This window comes from Cynocephalus volans, chromosome 1 (genome assembly GCF_027409185.1).
Source record: "Cynocephalus volans isolate mCynVol1 chromosome 1, mCynVol1.pri, whole genome shotgun sequence".
NCBI classification, from domain to species: domain Eukaryota; kingdom Metazoa; phylum Chordata; class Mammalia; order Dermoptera; family Cynocephalidae; genus Cynocephalus; species Cynocephalus volans.
This window is the reverse complement of record NC_084460.1, coordinates 248,849,714-248,867,088: the sequence shown is the minus strand read 5'-3', so window position 1 is coordinate 248,867,088 and position 17,375 is coordinate 248,849,714. Positions and strand designations below refer to the sequence as shown.

The window sequence follows — 17,375 nt, the reverse complement described above, 5'->3', positions numbered from 1 at the left end:
CCACCCCACTAGGTTATATGCTGCAATTCTTTTGAACCTTATTTTTTACTCATCAAATCTAACCCAAATTCTTCATGATGCAGTACAAATACAAGAAAACCACTAACAACATTTTAGGCAAAATAAATACTTTATTGTTTTAATATTTTTCTTTTTTTTTTTTAGAAATCAGCCTTTGTGTGATATTTCAAACATTTATAAACCTTTTAGATATTCTTTCCAAGAATATTGTTAACATCTCAAGCCACTTTTGATTAAAATTTCTCACACAAAGAAACATAATAGGAGTTGAACATTATAAATGCTAAAAGAATAATTCCAAAAACATTTGGTTGTTACTGTACACATTTATTTAACACATATGAAACCAAACAGGAAACCATTATCCTTTTTTTTTCATAAAAACAGTTTTCACTAGTTAAAACTGAATTAAAACCATTTATGTATGAGTAGAACAAATCTAAATTACTTCCATTTTGAAAAAACAAAAACCAGCTTATTCATTTCTATCCATTCAAGTCATAGGCCCCATTATTTTGACAATACCCTACTAGTTAGTCTAAAAGACAGAAGAAACATCTCCTTATAATAAAGAAGTCTGGACAATGCAAAAAGTACATAGTGTTTAACATAAGGCACATTTCTGAAAGAAAACTACTACATAAGCTATAATAAAGTAACATTTGTCTGGGGTAAAGCAACAAGGCTTACAGTGTAAGAACATTAAGTAGTTGTAGGTAACCTCATATAATTCTATCCTACTGCTATTAGTAACCTCCTCAAGAATTAAGAGCAATTTTTTACAACAGAACAGTTTTTCTTCTTGGAAGTGACACTAATTAACAGCAGTGGAGGGAAAATCATTGGTTGCTTCAAGCTCTCAAAAAATGAATCAGTTATTGCACAGTAAATACCTCATAGAGGTCAGTGTTTTAAGAAGCTAGCCTGAAGAAATGTGTTGTAAGTTAGTTAAGTCTGGAAGTCTTCAAGTTTTAGAATTAATTCTACATAGGGAATGAATCGGAAAATATTGACATACAAATAAATATTAAGATTTTCAAACTGTTATGAGTACAGTTTTGATAGTTTAGAAAAGAAAGTCAGCAAAGTGCCTAAGTTTCTATGTATGTTTTAAAAAGATATGCGCAGAAGAAATACACCTTACACACTGTATACAGTAGCCCTGCTCAGCAGCAAGTATCTTCTGAAGCATAAATAACACCTCCACCAGTGTCTATCATTGGTAACTCCGATATTACATAGCTAACAGGATCCATGCCAACCTTAAAGAAAGAGAAGTCAACATTAAACATCTTTCAAATACTATCATTAAAGATTCTTTAAAAGGGAGATTAGAATTTTCTCTCTCTACATATCTATCTAATCTTCTTATGATCTCTATACATCTCTATACATCTGTACATAAGAGTTAACTCTTTTATCCCTTGCTTTGAAAAAAAATCCTATTAGTTACTTTATGACATAGTTTATCAAAGTAATTTTCCTATTTTCTACAGCTGAAATTATATATCATAGTTTTCAAATTACATTTTTGTCTTATATTTTATTGAATAGGTATTTTTTGGTTCCACTCAAGTATTATTATACTGAAGTATATTATTCCTTTCTGCATTCCCCAAGTATTACTGTTTATATATATTTTATAAAATATAACTAGGGCTATGAGATAAAAGTAATTCATTTTAATAAGGAAAATACATAAAATTTTTTTTATAAATTATTAGAAATGGAACTATGGGATATATTTCTTTAAAAGACAAAAATAATTAGGAGAGATACTAATAATGTGATTAGTTCTCAAGATTTTGTTCCATAAGTTGTACATCTAAAATACTATTATAATCAATGCTAACAAAATAAGATACAAGTTTGAAGGTCCAATTCCAGGATTTATTTATTATAATGAAATTTCAGTAAAATGACACTATATACATAATTTCTTGAAGGTGAGTATTATGGAATTTGACTTGCTTACACTTCAAATGGGGCTGTGTGAAATTTTCACACTATGGAATAACATATTATATATATTTTCTTAAAATCAAAATTTAGCTAGAGAAACAGACCTGTGTACTAAGAAAACAAAAAATTAAAAACCAAGAACTATTTATATTTAACTAAACAAAGAAATTCAGAAAAAATTACCTATAATTTCCATTTAATGACTATCTTGCTTAGAATTCGATGCTTTACTTGAAGATACTGCAGCCAAAAGTCCACTTACAATTTCCCGTCTGATTTCCCCAACAATCGACTCTTTAATCTAGAATGGAAAAAGAGAAAAAAGCATTTAACAATATAACTGTAATCCATTTTTGTGTGTTTTCAAAGAATCATAAATACCACTTAATTCCTGCAATCAGCTAAACCAAAAAGAAAACTATAACCCTCACGTGAACCTCCATGCTATACAGAGAAGGAGCAGGGAACTGAATCCATCTATGCTCAAACCCAAATCAGACTCTGAAGTCTAGGCTAGCATTTTGCAGCTAACTACATTACAAAATAGCACAATTCTTAAGTTGAGAACATCAAAAAACGTTATTTCATAGATTAGAAAGCTTCTGGTACATAATTTACCTCATGACATAAAACAACATGGAAGGACTGACTTAATGTTACATTCACGTTTATGTTCTTTATTATCTACCTTTGTAAGATAATCAGCAGTTGCTTTAAAAAAAAGCAACCCATTTGTGGCAAAATAATATATAAACATATTACCTGTTTATACCAAGTGAAAGCAAAGTATCTAAAGAAGTGATATATTGTTCTAACCTAACATTCACATTTTAAATGGAAAGAGGAAATTATCATTTAGTACAATTTATTTTAAAACATGAAAACCATCCTCAAAACAACCATAAACTCTAAAGAAATAAATTTTTCTTTAGCTGGGTGGTATGTCTGTCATCTGTCTGAAGCTTTTGCTTCAGACAAGGATTATATGTCTCATTTTATTGTTGGAAACAGCAAACAGACCTGGGCAATGACAGTTCCATCAGGATTTTGTTCTCCAGATGTCTAAACACTACATATGCCTATTCCTGCCTTTTCTCTCTAATGATATAGCATCACCTCCAAATAGCCCTTTGCAAAGGCTTTAAATGTGTATTTCCTGAAATAAACTGATAATGCCTTCCCAAATTAGCACTCGAAATACACTTGATCAGCTTTTAAAAAGTCCACAGCTTCCTGTCAGCCTGATCTATTTCCTAAGATGTTCCTAAGTACATCTTGAACACAACTGAATTCTTTCTAAAAATGGTTCTGTATTAATATTATGCAAAATCGGTACACAATACATAGATTTATACATAGTTATTCATAGAAACAAAATGCTCTTTAGCTACCAACCATCTGTACTGGAATATACTTAAATAAATAGTATAAGCTTTTTCATTTTACTTTCTATCAATATTTCTAAACTTTAAACAGCATCAAGTTTTTTTGCAGTTCACAGCACTTCAGATTCATTTTTTAAATGAATGTGTTGGGTATAAATATTATGCAAACCAGAACTTCTTAGCCACAGTATATAAACACAAATATAATTTGCTGAATCAGAACCACTTTAAATCTATATTTACAAGATAATGCGTAGTACAGTCTTTCCAGTCCAATGCAACATGGCAATTTTATTATATCGCATCCTTCTTCATCATTCAAAAAACAAACTAGCCAGAAAGCATTCTTTACAAACCAAAATTGTGTGCACACCAACCTTTTTTGGGAGTACAGACATTACTGGAGTAAAACATAAAAGAATCTCTACAGTTAAGCATGTTATAATCTAGAAGGAAAGAAAATGAATATTGTTTCATAAAATATTAAAGAAAAAATAATTTATTAATTCACTAATGACATAAGAACAGAGTAAGTTTTGAAAAATGAGAGACCAGTATAGCCTAGAAGAGGGAAAATTTTTTATTCTCAGAGAATGACAGTGACGTAAAATGGAAAGTGTACTGTGAGCTACTACAGGGAGGGGATCAGGTCTCATTTATCAATGTATGCCAGCATAAATTAAGTGCTCGATAAGTGTTGTAATGAATCAATCAATGAGAGTGTGAGAGAGCACAGAGTGAAAGAGAGACAATATCAGACAAAAAAAGGAAGAGAAAGTAGAAAAATAAAGGACTACAGATAGACTAGCACTGAAAATAACAAAATACCTTTATAATTTATTGAAATAATAAATGTATGGACAAATAAACCAGTTCTAAAGTCTCACATGCTACAGAGAGGGTGGAAGGATTAAAGTAACTGGAAACAGTTTCAGGCCACTAATCACATACATCACAGATGACTTGGGCAAATTCTAAGACAAAGTACTTTTTTCCTACAACAATGTACACAATCTACACAGAAAATGGGTGTCTTTAATCTGATTAAAGTTTAGTTACTGAATGACTGTATTAAATATTTGTCTGAAAGGACTTTCTTTCAATGCTCTCTTTCAAAAGGAAAAAAAAAAAAAGAATTCTACTGTATTAACACATTATAAACAAAAACACTCTTTTTAAAAACCTCATTTGTGGTGCAAGATAGAAACAAAGACCTGACAGATACCATTGTTTTCATGTGCCCATGAGTGCAATAAGAAAACTTCCCTGAAAGTGCCAGCCAAACATGCTTAATCCTCACCTGCAAAACTGTTCAGCTCAAGATTAAATCTTGCCTTACTGAATGGTGCTTTGTTAATGGGGTTAGGGGCTCAGAATTTATTGGGGAGACAGAATCTAATTCAATTTTCTTGATAGCTGATACACTAAGCTTAAAAGAAAATTAGAATTTAGTACCATAATATAAGCAAAAAGATCACCAACTTAAAATGAACGGAATAAAGACTGATCTGAATTTTAAATATTTTGTAAACAAACTAACGAAAACCACTGTAACTGAGCTAAGATGATATTAATACAAATTATTTTTTATAATTATGACTTGCTGTTGGACTAATCTGTCTATTAATATGCTTTTAAAGTACTTCAAAAGAGTTTTTTTTCTTAAGTACATCAATATCCCCCTTATGCCTTGTTTGATCTACATATTTTGCTTGGTAAGCCCTTCTCTGTAGAAAGGAAAAGAGTAAAATGTTAAGACCAACATCCTCCAAACTAAGACAAATTCTGAACTAAGTTGTTTCTAATTAACAAGTTTAGCAATAAATTCTGAAAAATTCCTCAACATTTTTCTTGCATGTCTGAAAATTACAAAATATTTCAGATTTAATAGGAAGGTCTTGTAAATGATGAACTAATTCTCTAGGACCAAGACAGCATAATGGGATGACTGAATTTTCTTTATGTTCTATTGGCCAAAGAATTAATGTCCAGGTCTAAAGTGAACGCTTGATTCCTACAAAACTGCTTACAGCATATATTAGGCCATTACAACTTTAAAAACGAGGATTCAAGTGATCATTAAGAAAGTATTTGTGCCAAATGATCAACATAAAGTTTTCAAGGAAAACTTTCAAATCAAAGCAAGCTAAGGGGAACAAAAACACATTTGCAGAAAAAAAAAGTTACCTTGAAGCCTACTTCATCAGTTAGGATATAGTATGGTGAAGAACAATTACCTAATTTCATTCAAAAATTGTATTTTGATATAAAACATAATTAGGAATGGATTACTAATCACAGACACACCTGACTGAGTAGGGTGGGTGTACAGAGTTTGCTAAACATTAGCCAGTCACAACCAACTTACAAAAATAATTACATGTGTAGGACAATTTATAGAATTAATACTTTTTAAACTTTTTGTTAGTACATTCATGTCACGAAAATAAATTACAGACATGTACTTGTCTACTATAACACTTAAAATGTGAATTTGTTTCAACATAATTGAAATATTAGGAAACAACTTGTGTAAAATGCAATTTTTACATTTGCTTATGTGCAATTTCATCCACAAGAAACATTATGTGAACACAGATAATGGAATTCAGCTGAACCTAGAAACACAAAATACAAAATGCACACACCTTAAATATCTACCAGCTATCTCAGTTCTCTGCATGTTACAAGCCACACCTACCCACACATGGTATTAGAATTCTGTCAGATTTCAGATCCCCCTCCTTCCACTCCTTCACAGTAACTCAAAAGCTGCATTCCTTCCAAAGCCCAATTCCATAAGAAAACTTCAGGTGTGTTTCAACATAAAGTACCCTATTTATTATAGTGTTTATGTATTTCTTAACCATTTAATATACATCAAACTGTGCTGCTTATTTTATTAGGTTTCTAGCTTTTGTCTTTTTAATATGTCACTGACAAAGTTTTGAGTATTGTGCCTCTAATCCTATTTTCCCCATAAGCCCTGTGGTTTTTATTGCATGAATTTGCACAGCAGAGATTTTTGAGAATACATATATTACAGCAGAACTGACTGTATTTATTTTTAATGTTCTTCTCAAGCTACCATCGTGCAGTTATAAATGAAGGTACCTAATATACATGAACTAATCTCTGGACCCAGAGGAGCAATGGCTCAGTGGAGGGAAGATTCTTGTCTGTTTGTCACCATTCTTGACCTATAACCACTAGAAATGTGTTCTACGTTACAAATTAATCCTAAAAATATATTAGGTTCAAATAGCTAAATTTATTGGAAATATGCAGTTTAAAAATAGGAAGCCACTGACCCTAATTTCTCTGGCTCATTTTGACCTTTCCTATATCTAAATTCTTAGTTCTTGAATCCTTTATACTAAATGCTTTTCTGTGCAATTTTTTAATTGTCTCTTGAATTATTGTTCACCTTCTTACCATAATTTAAGCTTAAGGCTTTCATGTCTTACATGTATTGTTCTTTATACTTCACAGAGCAGATACAAAGTGGTTTTTTTGTTTGTTTGTTTGTTTTTTACATTTCTTTTTAACTAATGGAAAGAATGAAAGATCTTTCCTTATCATGGGTTTTAGTACCTCGTTTGGAAAGAACTATGTACAATTATGTTTTTTCCTTAGAGTTACTTTAAAGAATTCTTAAAGCAAGGGAAAGAAAAACAATATTTTTTCTTAAGAAAGAGAAAAAATATATTCAACATGTACAATTTTTATCCTATGCATTCTACTGGATTTTGCAATTAAAAGGACAGTGTGATTTGAGAAAAAGGAAAAAAATAAAAAGCCATCATAAACGTATATCTATGGGACTCTCACTTTTAAAATAATGTATACTATTCCTTCTTCTTACCTGATCTCAGGGTTAAGGACAGTTATTTTACTAATTTTCTCAATTAATCTTTGATCTTTGATTACTAACCTTCTTAATAGTTTGCAGTCCTTTTGGTAACCTAAACTATGGTCAATGCTTCAGGTTCTTACACTGGTATGATCCAGGGTAAACCCTCCTTTCATATTGTATTTCAATCTTTGAACAACTCATAATTTTCACTCTTCTCCACTCACCAAACCAAATATATCAAATTCTTTATACTCATTAAAATCACAAACACCATTTTCTCATGTCCAGTGAAATTGTAAAATGAGTTTTTAATACTGGAAAAGTTCTAAATTATAATCCTAATTTTAGAGATGTAGAAAGGAGAGATACAAAGAGTTTGTCACATGTTTATTTTGAACCCTACAAACACCTTTTCACCACAGTGAATACAGACAATTGAAATTATTTCACACTGGAGCATGGAATTTGCAGAAATGCCATTACAAACATATCTTAATAGACATGAACTGGAGCAATGGGAAAGTTAATTTAAAAGCTCCCTGAAAATTACCAAATATAGTGAATCAAAAGAATATCTTATAAACAATTAATCTTCAAATAAAACCTTTTCTGACACATATCTCCAAATAAATTAATTAAGCAAATACTTTACCCACCTCCCGTATGACTTGCTGCAACTCATCTTGCTCCACATTTTTAGGCATTTCCTCAGCAGCTGGCATCGATGGGAGTTGTCCACGCCCTTCTTCCACCTCAGATTTAGGTCCTACAACCTCTGAGGCTTCTTCCACTGCTCCAACTTCCTCAGAACTTTCCAAATTCAGAGTTGTCTGCACAGAGCCTGTTCTAGAAGGAGCAGTTGGCGTTAGGGCCACTGACGCTCGGAATACTTTCTTACTTGCCACGAACTTGGTTTTGGGTTTGCCCACTGAGTCACTAGAAGGTACTCCAGTTCTCCTATTAGCATGAGAAGGACCAGAACATACAGAGGATGACTCTGATGTTGCCTGGGAGAAAACAGATTCTGAGCTTTCTCCAGGAGGAATTTCAAATCCCATTTCTCCAAATCCCAGGCCCAGTTGAGACTTCAGGTATGACTGTTCCTGCATCAGTTCAGTAACCTGGAAATCAGAAAAACTGTTATTCTTCTCTCTCAAAATTAAGATTGGTAGTTAAAAAGGTTAAAATGCTAGCTGTGATTACTGCCAAAAATCACAAGACTTGTAAAGTCATCATTGTATTTCATTAATTTAGTAACTATTCAATTTCATCCGCAAAAACAGCAAGGAAAATTTTAATTCATAATGATCGAGTAATAAAATGAATAACCAGAATACTTAGTGGTATGAAATTCTACTTGTTACCACAAGAGTGTCCAAATTACTTGTAAGGAGTGACCAGTGAAAAACAAATTAGTTACTCATATTACTTGTGCTCCCAAATGAACCGATTTTTCTATAATATAATAAAAATCAGACTTTTGCTCAAAAAGTAGTCATATCTAACTACCTAAAGGACCTGGGATTAGACTGCGAAAGCACATTTCCCCTGGAGTATAAATTGAATAGTCCTTACGGTGCATTATCTCCTGTAGGTCATAAAGATAAATCACTTTGCAATTAAGCTGGCTTTCTAGTAGCGTAAGATGGCAATGGACTTTCAGAAGTACCAAATTCACTTCTAATCAATTTAACTAACTAATCAAATTCTGTATTTAAGACAAACATACATTTAATCTACTCTAGAAAAAAATGTGTATGTATAAAAACATTATATCATTCCCTTCCCCAGTGATTTAAAAGAAGAGAGGCTTACTGGTTCCATTACATTCAACGGAGAAGGGCATGACAAGTTATCAGCACTTCTACTGCCATACATTCCCTGAAAAGGTAACAACAATATATATTTATATGTACGTACATATTTTTTCAAATTGCAAGTGTCTTATAATAAAATTAACGGGCTAATCATTGCCCTGAGGCATCCCTTTACATCACAAAGGTCATCCTCAACTGTCACTGAGTCCTATAAAATGTGTTACCGTGACTGAAAGTTGATACCACAAGATGCATAGGAGATGTTCTGATCCTCTGCTGTCACCAACACACATTTCTCAGAATGACAGATCAAAACCATGGGAAAATATATTCATTAATGCTATGGAATATTCCTATTCTATGCTATACATATATGTGCGTGTATACACACACACTCTACTCCATATATGTGCAGATATACGTATGTGCATATATTCATCTATTTATGTTTAACAAAATCAAATGTTATTAAAGTAACAAAGAAAAATTCACTATTTCAACATTTCAAAGCAACATACTCTACAATTTCAAAGATATTGACAGAAATAATAACACAACTGTTATTTCAAATTTCATGGAAAGGAGCATGAGAAGTATGAAAAGTGGTACAAAATAAAGACAATGACAGGATCTGAAAGAGGAAATATACAAGGAAATCAATGTCCTGAAAAAAAATGTAGCAGAACTTGCTGAACTGAAGAAGTTATTCAGCGAAATAAAAAACACAACGGAGAGTTTAACCAGCAGGCTTGTCGAAGTTGAAGAGAGAACCTCTGAACTTGAAGATGGGCTGTTTGAAATAACACAAGCAGACAAAAAGAAAGAAAAAAGAATCAAGGACATGGAAGAAAATCTGAGAGAGATATCAGACAACCTCAAGCGCTCAAATATCCGAGTCATGGGTATTCCAGAAGGGGAGGAAAATGGAGATTCCATTGAAAACATATTCAACAAAATAGTGGCAGAAAACTTCCCAGGTATAGGAAAAATCACAAATCTTCAGATCCAGGAAGCTCAACGATCTCCAAACGTATTCAACCCAAAAAGGCCTTCTCCAAGACATGTCATAGTCAAATTGGCAAAACTCAGAGACAAAGAGAGAATCTTAAAAGCTGCAAGAGAGAAGCGTCAAATCACCTATAAGGGAGCCCCAATCAGGTTAACATCAGACTTCTCATCACAAACCCTAAAAGCTAGAAAGGAATGGGATGATATTTTCAAAATACTAAAAGACAAAGATTGCCAGCCAAGAATACTCTACCCTGCAAGGCTATCCTTCCGAAATGAGGGGCAAATAGTATATTTCTCAGACAAACAAAAACTGCGGGAGTTCACTACCACAAGACCACCCTTACAAGAAATCCTCAAGGGAGTACTGGGTTTGGTTCCTGAAAAATAACTACCACTGCCATAAAAACCTAAGAAAAATCTAAACCCGCTAGTACAATAAAAATGGCATTCATGAAGAGAAAACAAGCTAACAAAAACACTATCTACAACCTAAGGAACCAACAAACAAAGAAACCAAACAGTAAATCAGAAAGCAAGGAACAAAAGACACCTAAGACAACCAAACAACCAATAAAATGCTAGGAATAAATCAACACCTTTCAATAACAACTCTTAATGTAAAAGGCTTAAATTCCCCAATCAAAAGACACAGACTGGCTGACTGGATCAAAAAGCAGGACCCAACTATATGCTGCCTACAAGAGACCCACCTCACCCATAAAGATTCACACAGACTAAGAGTGAAAGGATGGAAAAAGATTTACCATGCAAACAGAAAAGAAAAACGAGCTGGAGTGGCTATTCTTATATCTGACAAAATAGACTTTAAACTAAAAACCATAAAAAGAGACAATGAGGGACACTACTTAATGATAAAAGGACTGATCCATCAAGAAGACATAACAATCATAAATATGTACGCACCCAATGTTGGAGCAGCCAGATTTATAAAACAAACTCTATTAGACCTAAAGAAGGAAATAGACACTAATACCATAATAGCAGGGGACCTGAACACTCCACTGTCAATATTAGACAGATCATCTAGGCAAAGAATCAGTAGAGAAACACAAGATCTAAACAAGACTCTAGACCAATTGGAATTGGCAGATATCTACAGAACATTCCACCCAACAACCTCAGAATATTCATTCTTCTCATCAGCACATGGATCATTCTCCAAGATAGATCACATATTAGGTCACAAATCAAGTCTCAATAAATTCAAAAAAATTGGAATTATCCCATGTATCTTCTCAGACCACAATGGATTAAAACTAGAAATTAATAACAAACAAAACTCTGGAAACTATACAAACACATGGAAATTAAACAGCATTCTACTTAATGACATATGGGTCCAAGAAGAAATCAAGCAGGAAATCAAAAAGTTTATTGAAACTAATGAAAACAATGATACATCATACCAAAACCTGTGGGATACTGCAAAAGCAGTATTGAGGGGAAAATTTATTGCATTAAATGCTCACTTCAGAAGAATGGAAAGATGGCAAGTGAACAACCTAACACTTCACCTTAAAGAACTAGAAAAACAAGAACAATCCAATCCTAAAGTTAGCAGACGGAAAGAAATCATTAAGATCAGAGCAGAACTGAATGAAATTGAAAACCAAAAAACAATTCAAAAGATCAATGAATCGAAAAGTTGGTTTTTTGAAAAGATAAATAAAATTGACAAACCATTAGCATGGCTAACAAAAAAAAGAAGAGAGAAGACTCAAATAACAAAAATTAGAAATGAAAAAGGCGATATTACAACTGATTCATCTGAAATACAAGGAATCATTCGAGACTACTATAAACAACTATATGCCAACAAATTTGAAAATCTGGAGGAAATGGATAAATTTCTGGACACACACAAGCTCCCAAAACTGAACCGTGAAGACGTAGAAAATTTGAACAGACCAATAACAATAAAGGAGATTGAAGCTGTTATCAGAAGGCTCCCAACAAAGAAAAGCCCAGGACCAGATGGATTCACAGCAGAATTTTACCAAACATTCAAAGAGGAATTGACACCGATTCTTTACAAACTATTCCAAAAGATTGAAACGGACGCAAATCTCCCAAACTCATTCTATGAAGCAAACATCATCCTGATACCAAAACCAGGTAAAGATATAACCAAAAAAGAAAACTACAGGCCGATATCCTTGATGAATATAGATGCAAAAATCCTCACTAAAATACTAGCAAACAGAATACAGCAACACATACGAAAAATTATTCATCACGATCAAGTGGGATTCATCCCAGGGATGCAAGGTTGGTTCAACATACGCAAATCAATAAATGTGATACACTATATTAATAAACTCAAACACAAGGACCATATGATCATCTCTATAGATGCTGAAAAAGCATTTGATAAAGTTCAGCACTCATTCATGACAAAGACCCTCTATAAGTTAGGTATAGAGGGAAAGTATCTCAACATAATTAAAGCCATATATGACAAACCCACTGCCAATATCATCCTGAATGGGGAAAAGCTGAAAGCTTTTCCTTTAAGAACAGGCACTAGACAAGGATGCCCACTCTCACCACTCCTATTCAACATAGTGTTGGAAGTACTAGCCAGAGCAATTAGAGAAGAGAAGGAAATAAAGGGCATCCAGATTGGAAAAGATGAAGTCAAACTGTCCCTGTTTGCAGATGACATGATCCTATATATCGAACAGCCTAAAACCTCTACAAAAAAACTGTTGGAATTGATAAATGATTTCAGCACAGTAGCAGGATACAAAATCAACACACAAAAATCAGTAGCATTTATTTTCTCCAATAGTGAACATGCAGAAGGAGAAATCAAGAAAGCCTGCCCATTTACAATAGCCACCAAAAAAATAAAATACTTAGGAATTGAGTTAACCAAGGAGGTGAAAAATCTCTATAATGAGAACTACAAACCACTGCTGAGAGAAATTAGAGAGGATACAAGAAGATGGAAAGATATTCCATGCTCTTGGATTGGAAGAATCAACATAGTGAAAATGTCCATACTACCCAAAGTGATATACAAATTCAATGCAATCCCCATCAAAATTCCAAAGACATTTTTCTCAGAAATGGAAAAAACTATTCAGACATTTATATGGAACAATAAAAGACCACGAATAGCCAAAGCAATGCTCAGCAAAAAAAATAAAGCTGGAGGCATAACACTACCTGACTTTAAGCTATACTACAAAGCTATAATAACCAAAACAGTATGGTACTGGCATAAAAACAGACACACTGACCAATGGAATAGAATAGAGAATCCAGAAATCAACCCTCACACTTACTGCCATCTGCTCTTTGACAAAGGCACCAAGCCTATTCACTGGGGAAGGGACTGCCTCTTCAGCAAGTGGTGCTGGGATAACTGGATATCGATATGCAGGAGAATGAAACTAGATCCATACCTCTCACCGTATACTAAAATCAACTCAAAATGGATTAAGGATTTAAATATACACCCTGAGACAATAAAACTTCTTAAAGAAAACATAGGGGAAACACTTCAGGAAATAGGACTGGGCACAGACTTCATGAATACGACCCCAAAAGCACGGGCAACCAAAGGAAAAATAAACAAATGGGATTATATCAAACTAAAAAGCTTCTGCACAGCAAAAGAAACAATTAAAAGAGTTAAAAGACAACCAACAGAGTGGGAGAAAATATTTGCAAAATATACATCTGACAAAGGATTAATATCCAGAATATATAAGGAACTCAAACAACTTTACAAGAAGAAAACTAGCAACCCAATTAAAAAATGGGCAAAAGAGCTAAGTAGGCATTTCTCTAAGGAAGATATCCAAATGGCCAACAGACATATGAAAAAATGCTCAACATCACTCAGCATCCGGGAAATGCAAATCAAAACCACATTGAGATACCATCTAACCCCAGTTAGGATGGCTAAAATCCAAAAGACTATGAACGATAAATGCTGGCGAGGCTGCGGAGAAAAAGGAACTCTCATACATTGTTGGTGGGACTGCAAAATGGTGCAGCCCCTATGGAAAATGGTATGGAGGTTCCTTAAACAATTGCAAATAGATCTACCATACGACCCAGCCATCCCACTGTTGGGAATATACCCAGAGGAATGGAAATCATCAAGTCGAAGGTATACCTGTTCCCCAATGTTCATCGCAGCACTCTTTACAATAGCCAAGAGTTGGAACCAGCCCAAATGCCCATCATCAGATGAGTGGATACGGAAAATGTGGTACATCTACACAATGGAATACTACTCAGCTATAAAAACGAATGAAATACTGCCATTTGCAACAACATGGATGGACCTTGAGAGAATTATATTAAGTGAAACAAGTCAGGCACAGAAAGAGAAATACCACATGTTCTCACTTATTGGTGGGAGCTAAAAATTAATATATAAATTCACACACACACATACACACATACACACACAAACCGGGGGGGGGGGGAAGAAGATATAACAACCACAATTATTTGAAGTTGATACAACAAGCAAACAGAAAGGACATTGTTGGGGGGGAGGGGGGGAGGGAGAAGGGAGGGAGGTTTTGGTGATGGGGAGCATTAATCAGCTACAATGTATATCGACAAAATAAAATTTAAAAAAAAAACAAAAAAAAAAAAAAAAAAAAAAAAAAGAAACTGAAAAAAAAAAAAAAATAAAAAAATAAAAATAAAAATAAAAATAAAGACAATGTTTCTTTTTATTTTCTTGGTTGTATACATGTTTTCTTTCTAAACATCTGATTCCTTAAAAAACATAAAGAATGGAAAAGAATCAAAAATAAAGGAAAAGCTCAAAAGGAACAATTATCTAAAGACGAGAAAAGGGAAAATAAGACTGAGTGAAATATATGGGTTCTTTGTAGATACACGCAAACTTAAATTAAAATTTTAATTCAAATTGAAATTTAGTCTCACGTTAATAATTCACTATCATTTTTCCTTTAAAAACCCTAAACTTTTGTATTGACCCTTATTCTTTCCTATTATTAAAAATTATCTTTATAATTTTTCAACATATTTCTAAATATACTATTTAAAATAATTGTCACAACTTATATATTCAAATAATTTGTGGAAAAGCTCCTTAAATATTCTGCATGCTTCTAATGCCATTAAGATAAGTGACTTAAAATGAAAGGACTTGTCCTAAATTATGTGGAACATCATAAGTAAATGCGTCATGAAAACCACTGACAAGCCACAAAGTAGCATACCAGCAGTGCTGAGGAGCGGAAGGGTGAAGACCCACGCCCAGCTCGAAGCTGCTCCTCCAGTCCCAGCAGGCGTTCCTCCAGCTGCAGTTCCAGGTCCTGGAGTTCCATTCGGACTGAATTTCTCAAACTCTGGAGCTGGTCAACTTCATACCTACCAATATGGTGAAAGGCACAAAGTATGAAAAAACAGTTTGGGGATTCCTATTCACAACTCTTTTAACAACCACTATAACCTAACAGAAGGTACTGAAATTTCAAGTTCTATAAATTAGCACAATAGCAACTACAATAGGTGTAACCACTAAGACAATCGGTCTTTCTTCCGCTATCTTCTCTCACAAATGCCCCAAACACTAAAAAACAGGTTACAATCACCATTCCTTAATACACTGAAGGCACAGAAGTTTACTTAAAAAAACACTATGTTTGCCTAACTTTATCTACACTGGTTCACAAAACAGATATAGGGTACACAGCAATAAAAATAAAACCTAGTTTAAAAACATGTAAGTTGAAAAGGCTTCTTTGAATGAAACACTTTTTGAGTTATGTTAAGACGAAACAAACTTTTACCTTTCCTCCTCAGTCATATGATGATAAACCATGGTTTGCTGACGCAGCATAGCCAATTCTAAATCCATCATTTGTGTTCTGAATAAATTCAGGCTCCGCCTCATTACTTGGAGCTCCTGAAAAGTATTCTAAAATGCAATATAACAAAATTATGCTTCTAAATCATACAAATTATTTTGTAACAAAAACTTAACTAAGAACTTACTTCATAAAGAGGTAGAACAGATGATTTCTGAGTACTATACGGAGCAGCAGCAAGGTCAGTTCCTCTCATCATGGGGTACTTCAAAAAAGCAAAAGGATGATTAAAGAAAATCAATGAAAGTGACTATTTCCAACTTATCGGAAGAGTTAAAAAGGCAGAATTTTGGGACTACATATTATTCTCTTGAGGTAAAAACAAAAATAAAAACCAACCTTCACATGAGGGTACTTCAAAAAGTTCATGAAAAGATTTGTATTATCTTTTAATTCTATTTTCCCATGAACTTTTTGAAGTACCCTCATATTGTAAGCAGGAACTAAAGTAATCAGTCTCCAACAACATACCTATTCTAGCTGCTCCAGGTTTCAGCCAACATATTTGGGAGAAGGAAGAAGCAAAGGAACATGTACAGTTCATATCTATGTCTTACAGGACTCCCCTCTTGCCTTGGAAAGTAGAAATACAAAAATAAAACTCAAAAATGTAGATTCAATTGCAAATGTCATCATGAGACTGCATGGACTTGGAGAGAAAGAGTGGCAGCCAATAACCACACTCTTTCTTAAGCATGTAAGCATCTGCTCTGTACCATTATTTTAGACAGTGAGATAAAAATGTAAAAGTATTCCTAGCCTTCCAGTGTTCTCACAGAGTAAGGAAGAAGAAAGAGAAATTTTAAAAAATTATAATATTGGGGGAGGGGAGTTCTGTGATGGAAACAAACCAAAATTCAGACTAGGTAAGCTTTCCCAACAGTGGTGACACCTCAGCTGAACCTCAACAGTAAACAGGACTTGGTCATGCAAAGAAAGGCAGGGGTGGGCATTCCAGGTTTTAAAAAAAGTGGCACATGCAGATACCTAAGAATGCACAACTATCTAGAGACCTGCATGCAGTCCAATGTGGTTGGCACATACACCTAAGGAATGAGACTGGAGAGCCAGACAGAGGCCAGGTCATGAAAAGCATCTGTCTACTGGGGTGGCACAGGTGTGGGGAGATTTATTAGCTGAGTTATTGCATGGGACATGCAAGAGGAAGGGATTGCAGATAGAGCAAAATAAGCTGGCCTAGAAAGAAAGGTACACCATGAGGGTGCAGGTGGACAGGACCCTGGAAAACCCCCAGCTTCACATAATTCTAGCTGAAAGGTTAAATATTGCATCATAGATAGAACTACATTTTGTAAGGAGGAAGAAGAAACACCCACATTCTGGTTAGACTGAAAACCATCAGGAGACATCTGTTACCAGGATGAAACCTAAATTTAAAAGAAGGTATATCTTACTGTAACTTGAAAAGTTACGA

The 17,375-nt window shown here is 33.8% G+C and overlaps 1 protein-coding gene across 3 annotated transcripts in view; it reads right to left on the bottom strand.

The window, feature by feature from the left end:
• Nucleotides 1-225: 225 nt before the first annotated feature.
• ITPRID2 (ITPR interacting domain containing 2) overlaps nt 226-17,375 on the bottom strand; it is a 41,615-nt gene continuing 24,465 nt past the window's right edge. The window contains exons 12-18 of one of the 3 annotated variants that reach the window (XM_063079972.1): nt 16,068-16,145; nt 15,863-15,990; nt 15,290-15,440; nt 9,040-9,105; nt 7,881-8,345; nt 2,167-2,284; nt 226-1,283 (exon numbers count right to left, since the gene is read on the bottom strand). In XM_063079972.1, coding sequence (XP_062936042.1) covers nt 2,180-2,284; nt 7,881-8,345; nt 9,040-9,105; nt 15,290-15,440; nt 15,863-15,990; nt 16,068-16,145 — 993 coding nt within the window. In that variant the 3' untranslated portion in view covers nt 226-1,283; nt 2,167-2,179. The remainder of the gene's footprint in view (nt 1,284-2,166; nt 2,285-7,880; nt 8,346-9,039; nt 9,106-15,289; nt 15,441-15,862; nt 15,991-16,067; nt 16,146-17,375) is intronic. The other 2 variants (XM_063079980.1, XM_063079988.1) reach the window with 2 other exon arrangements.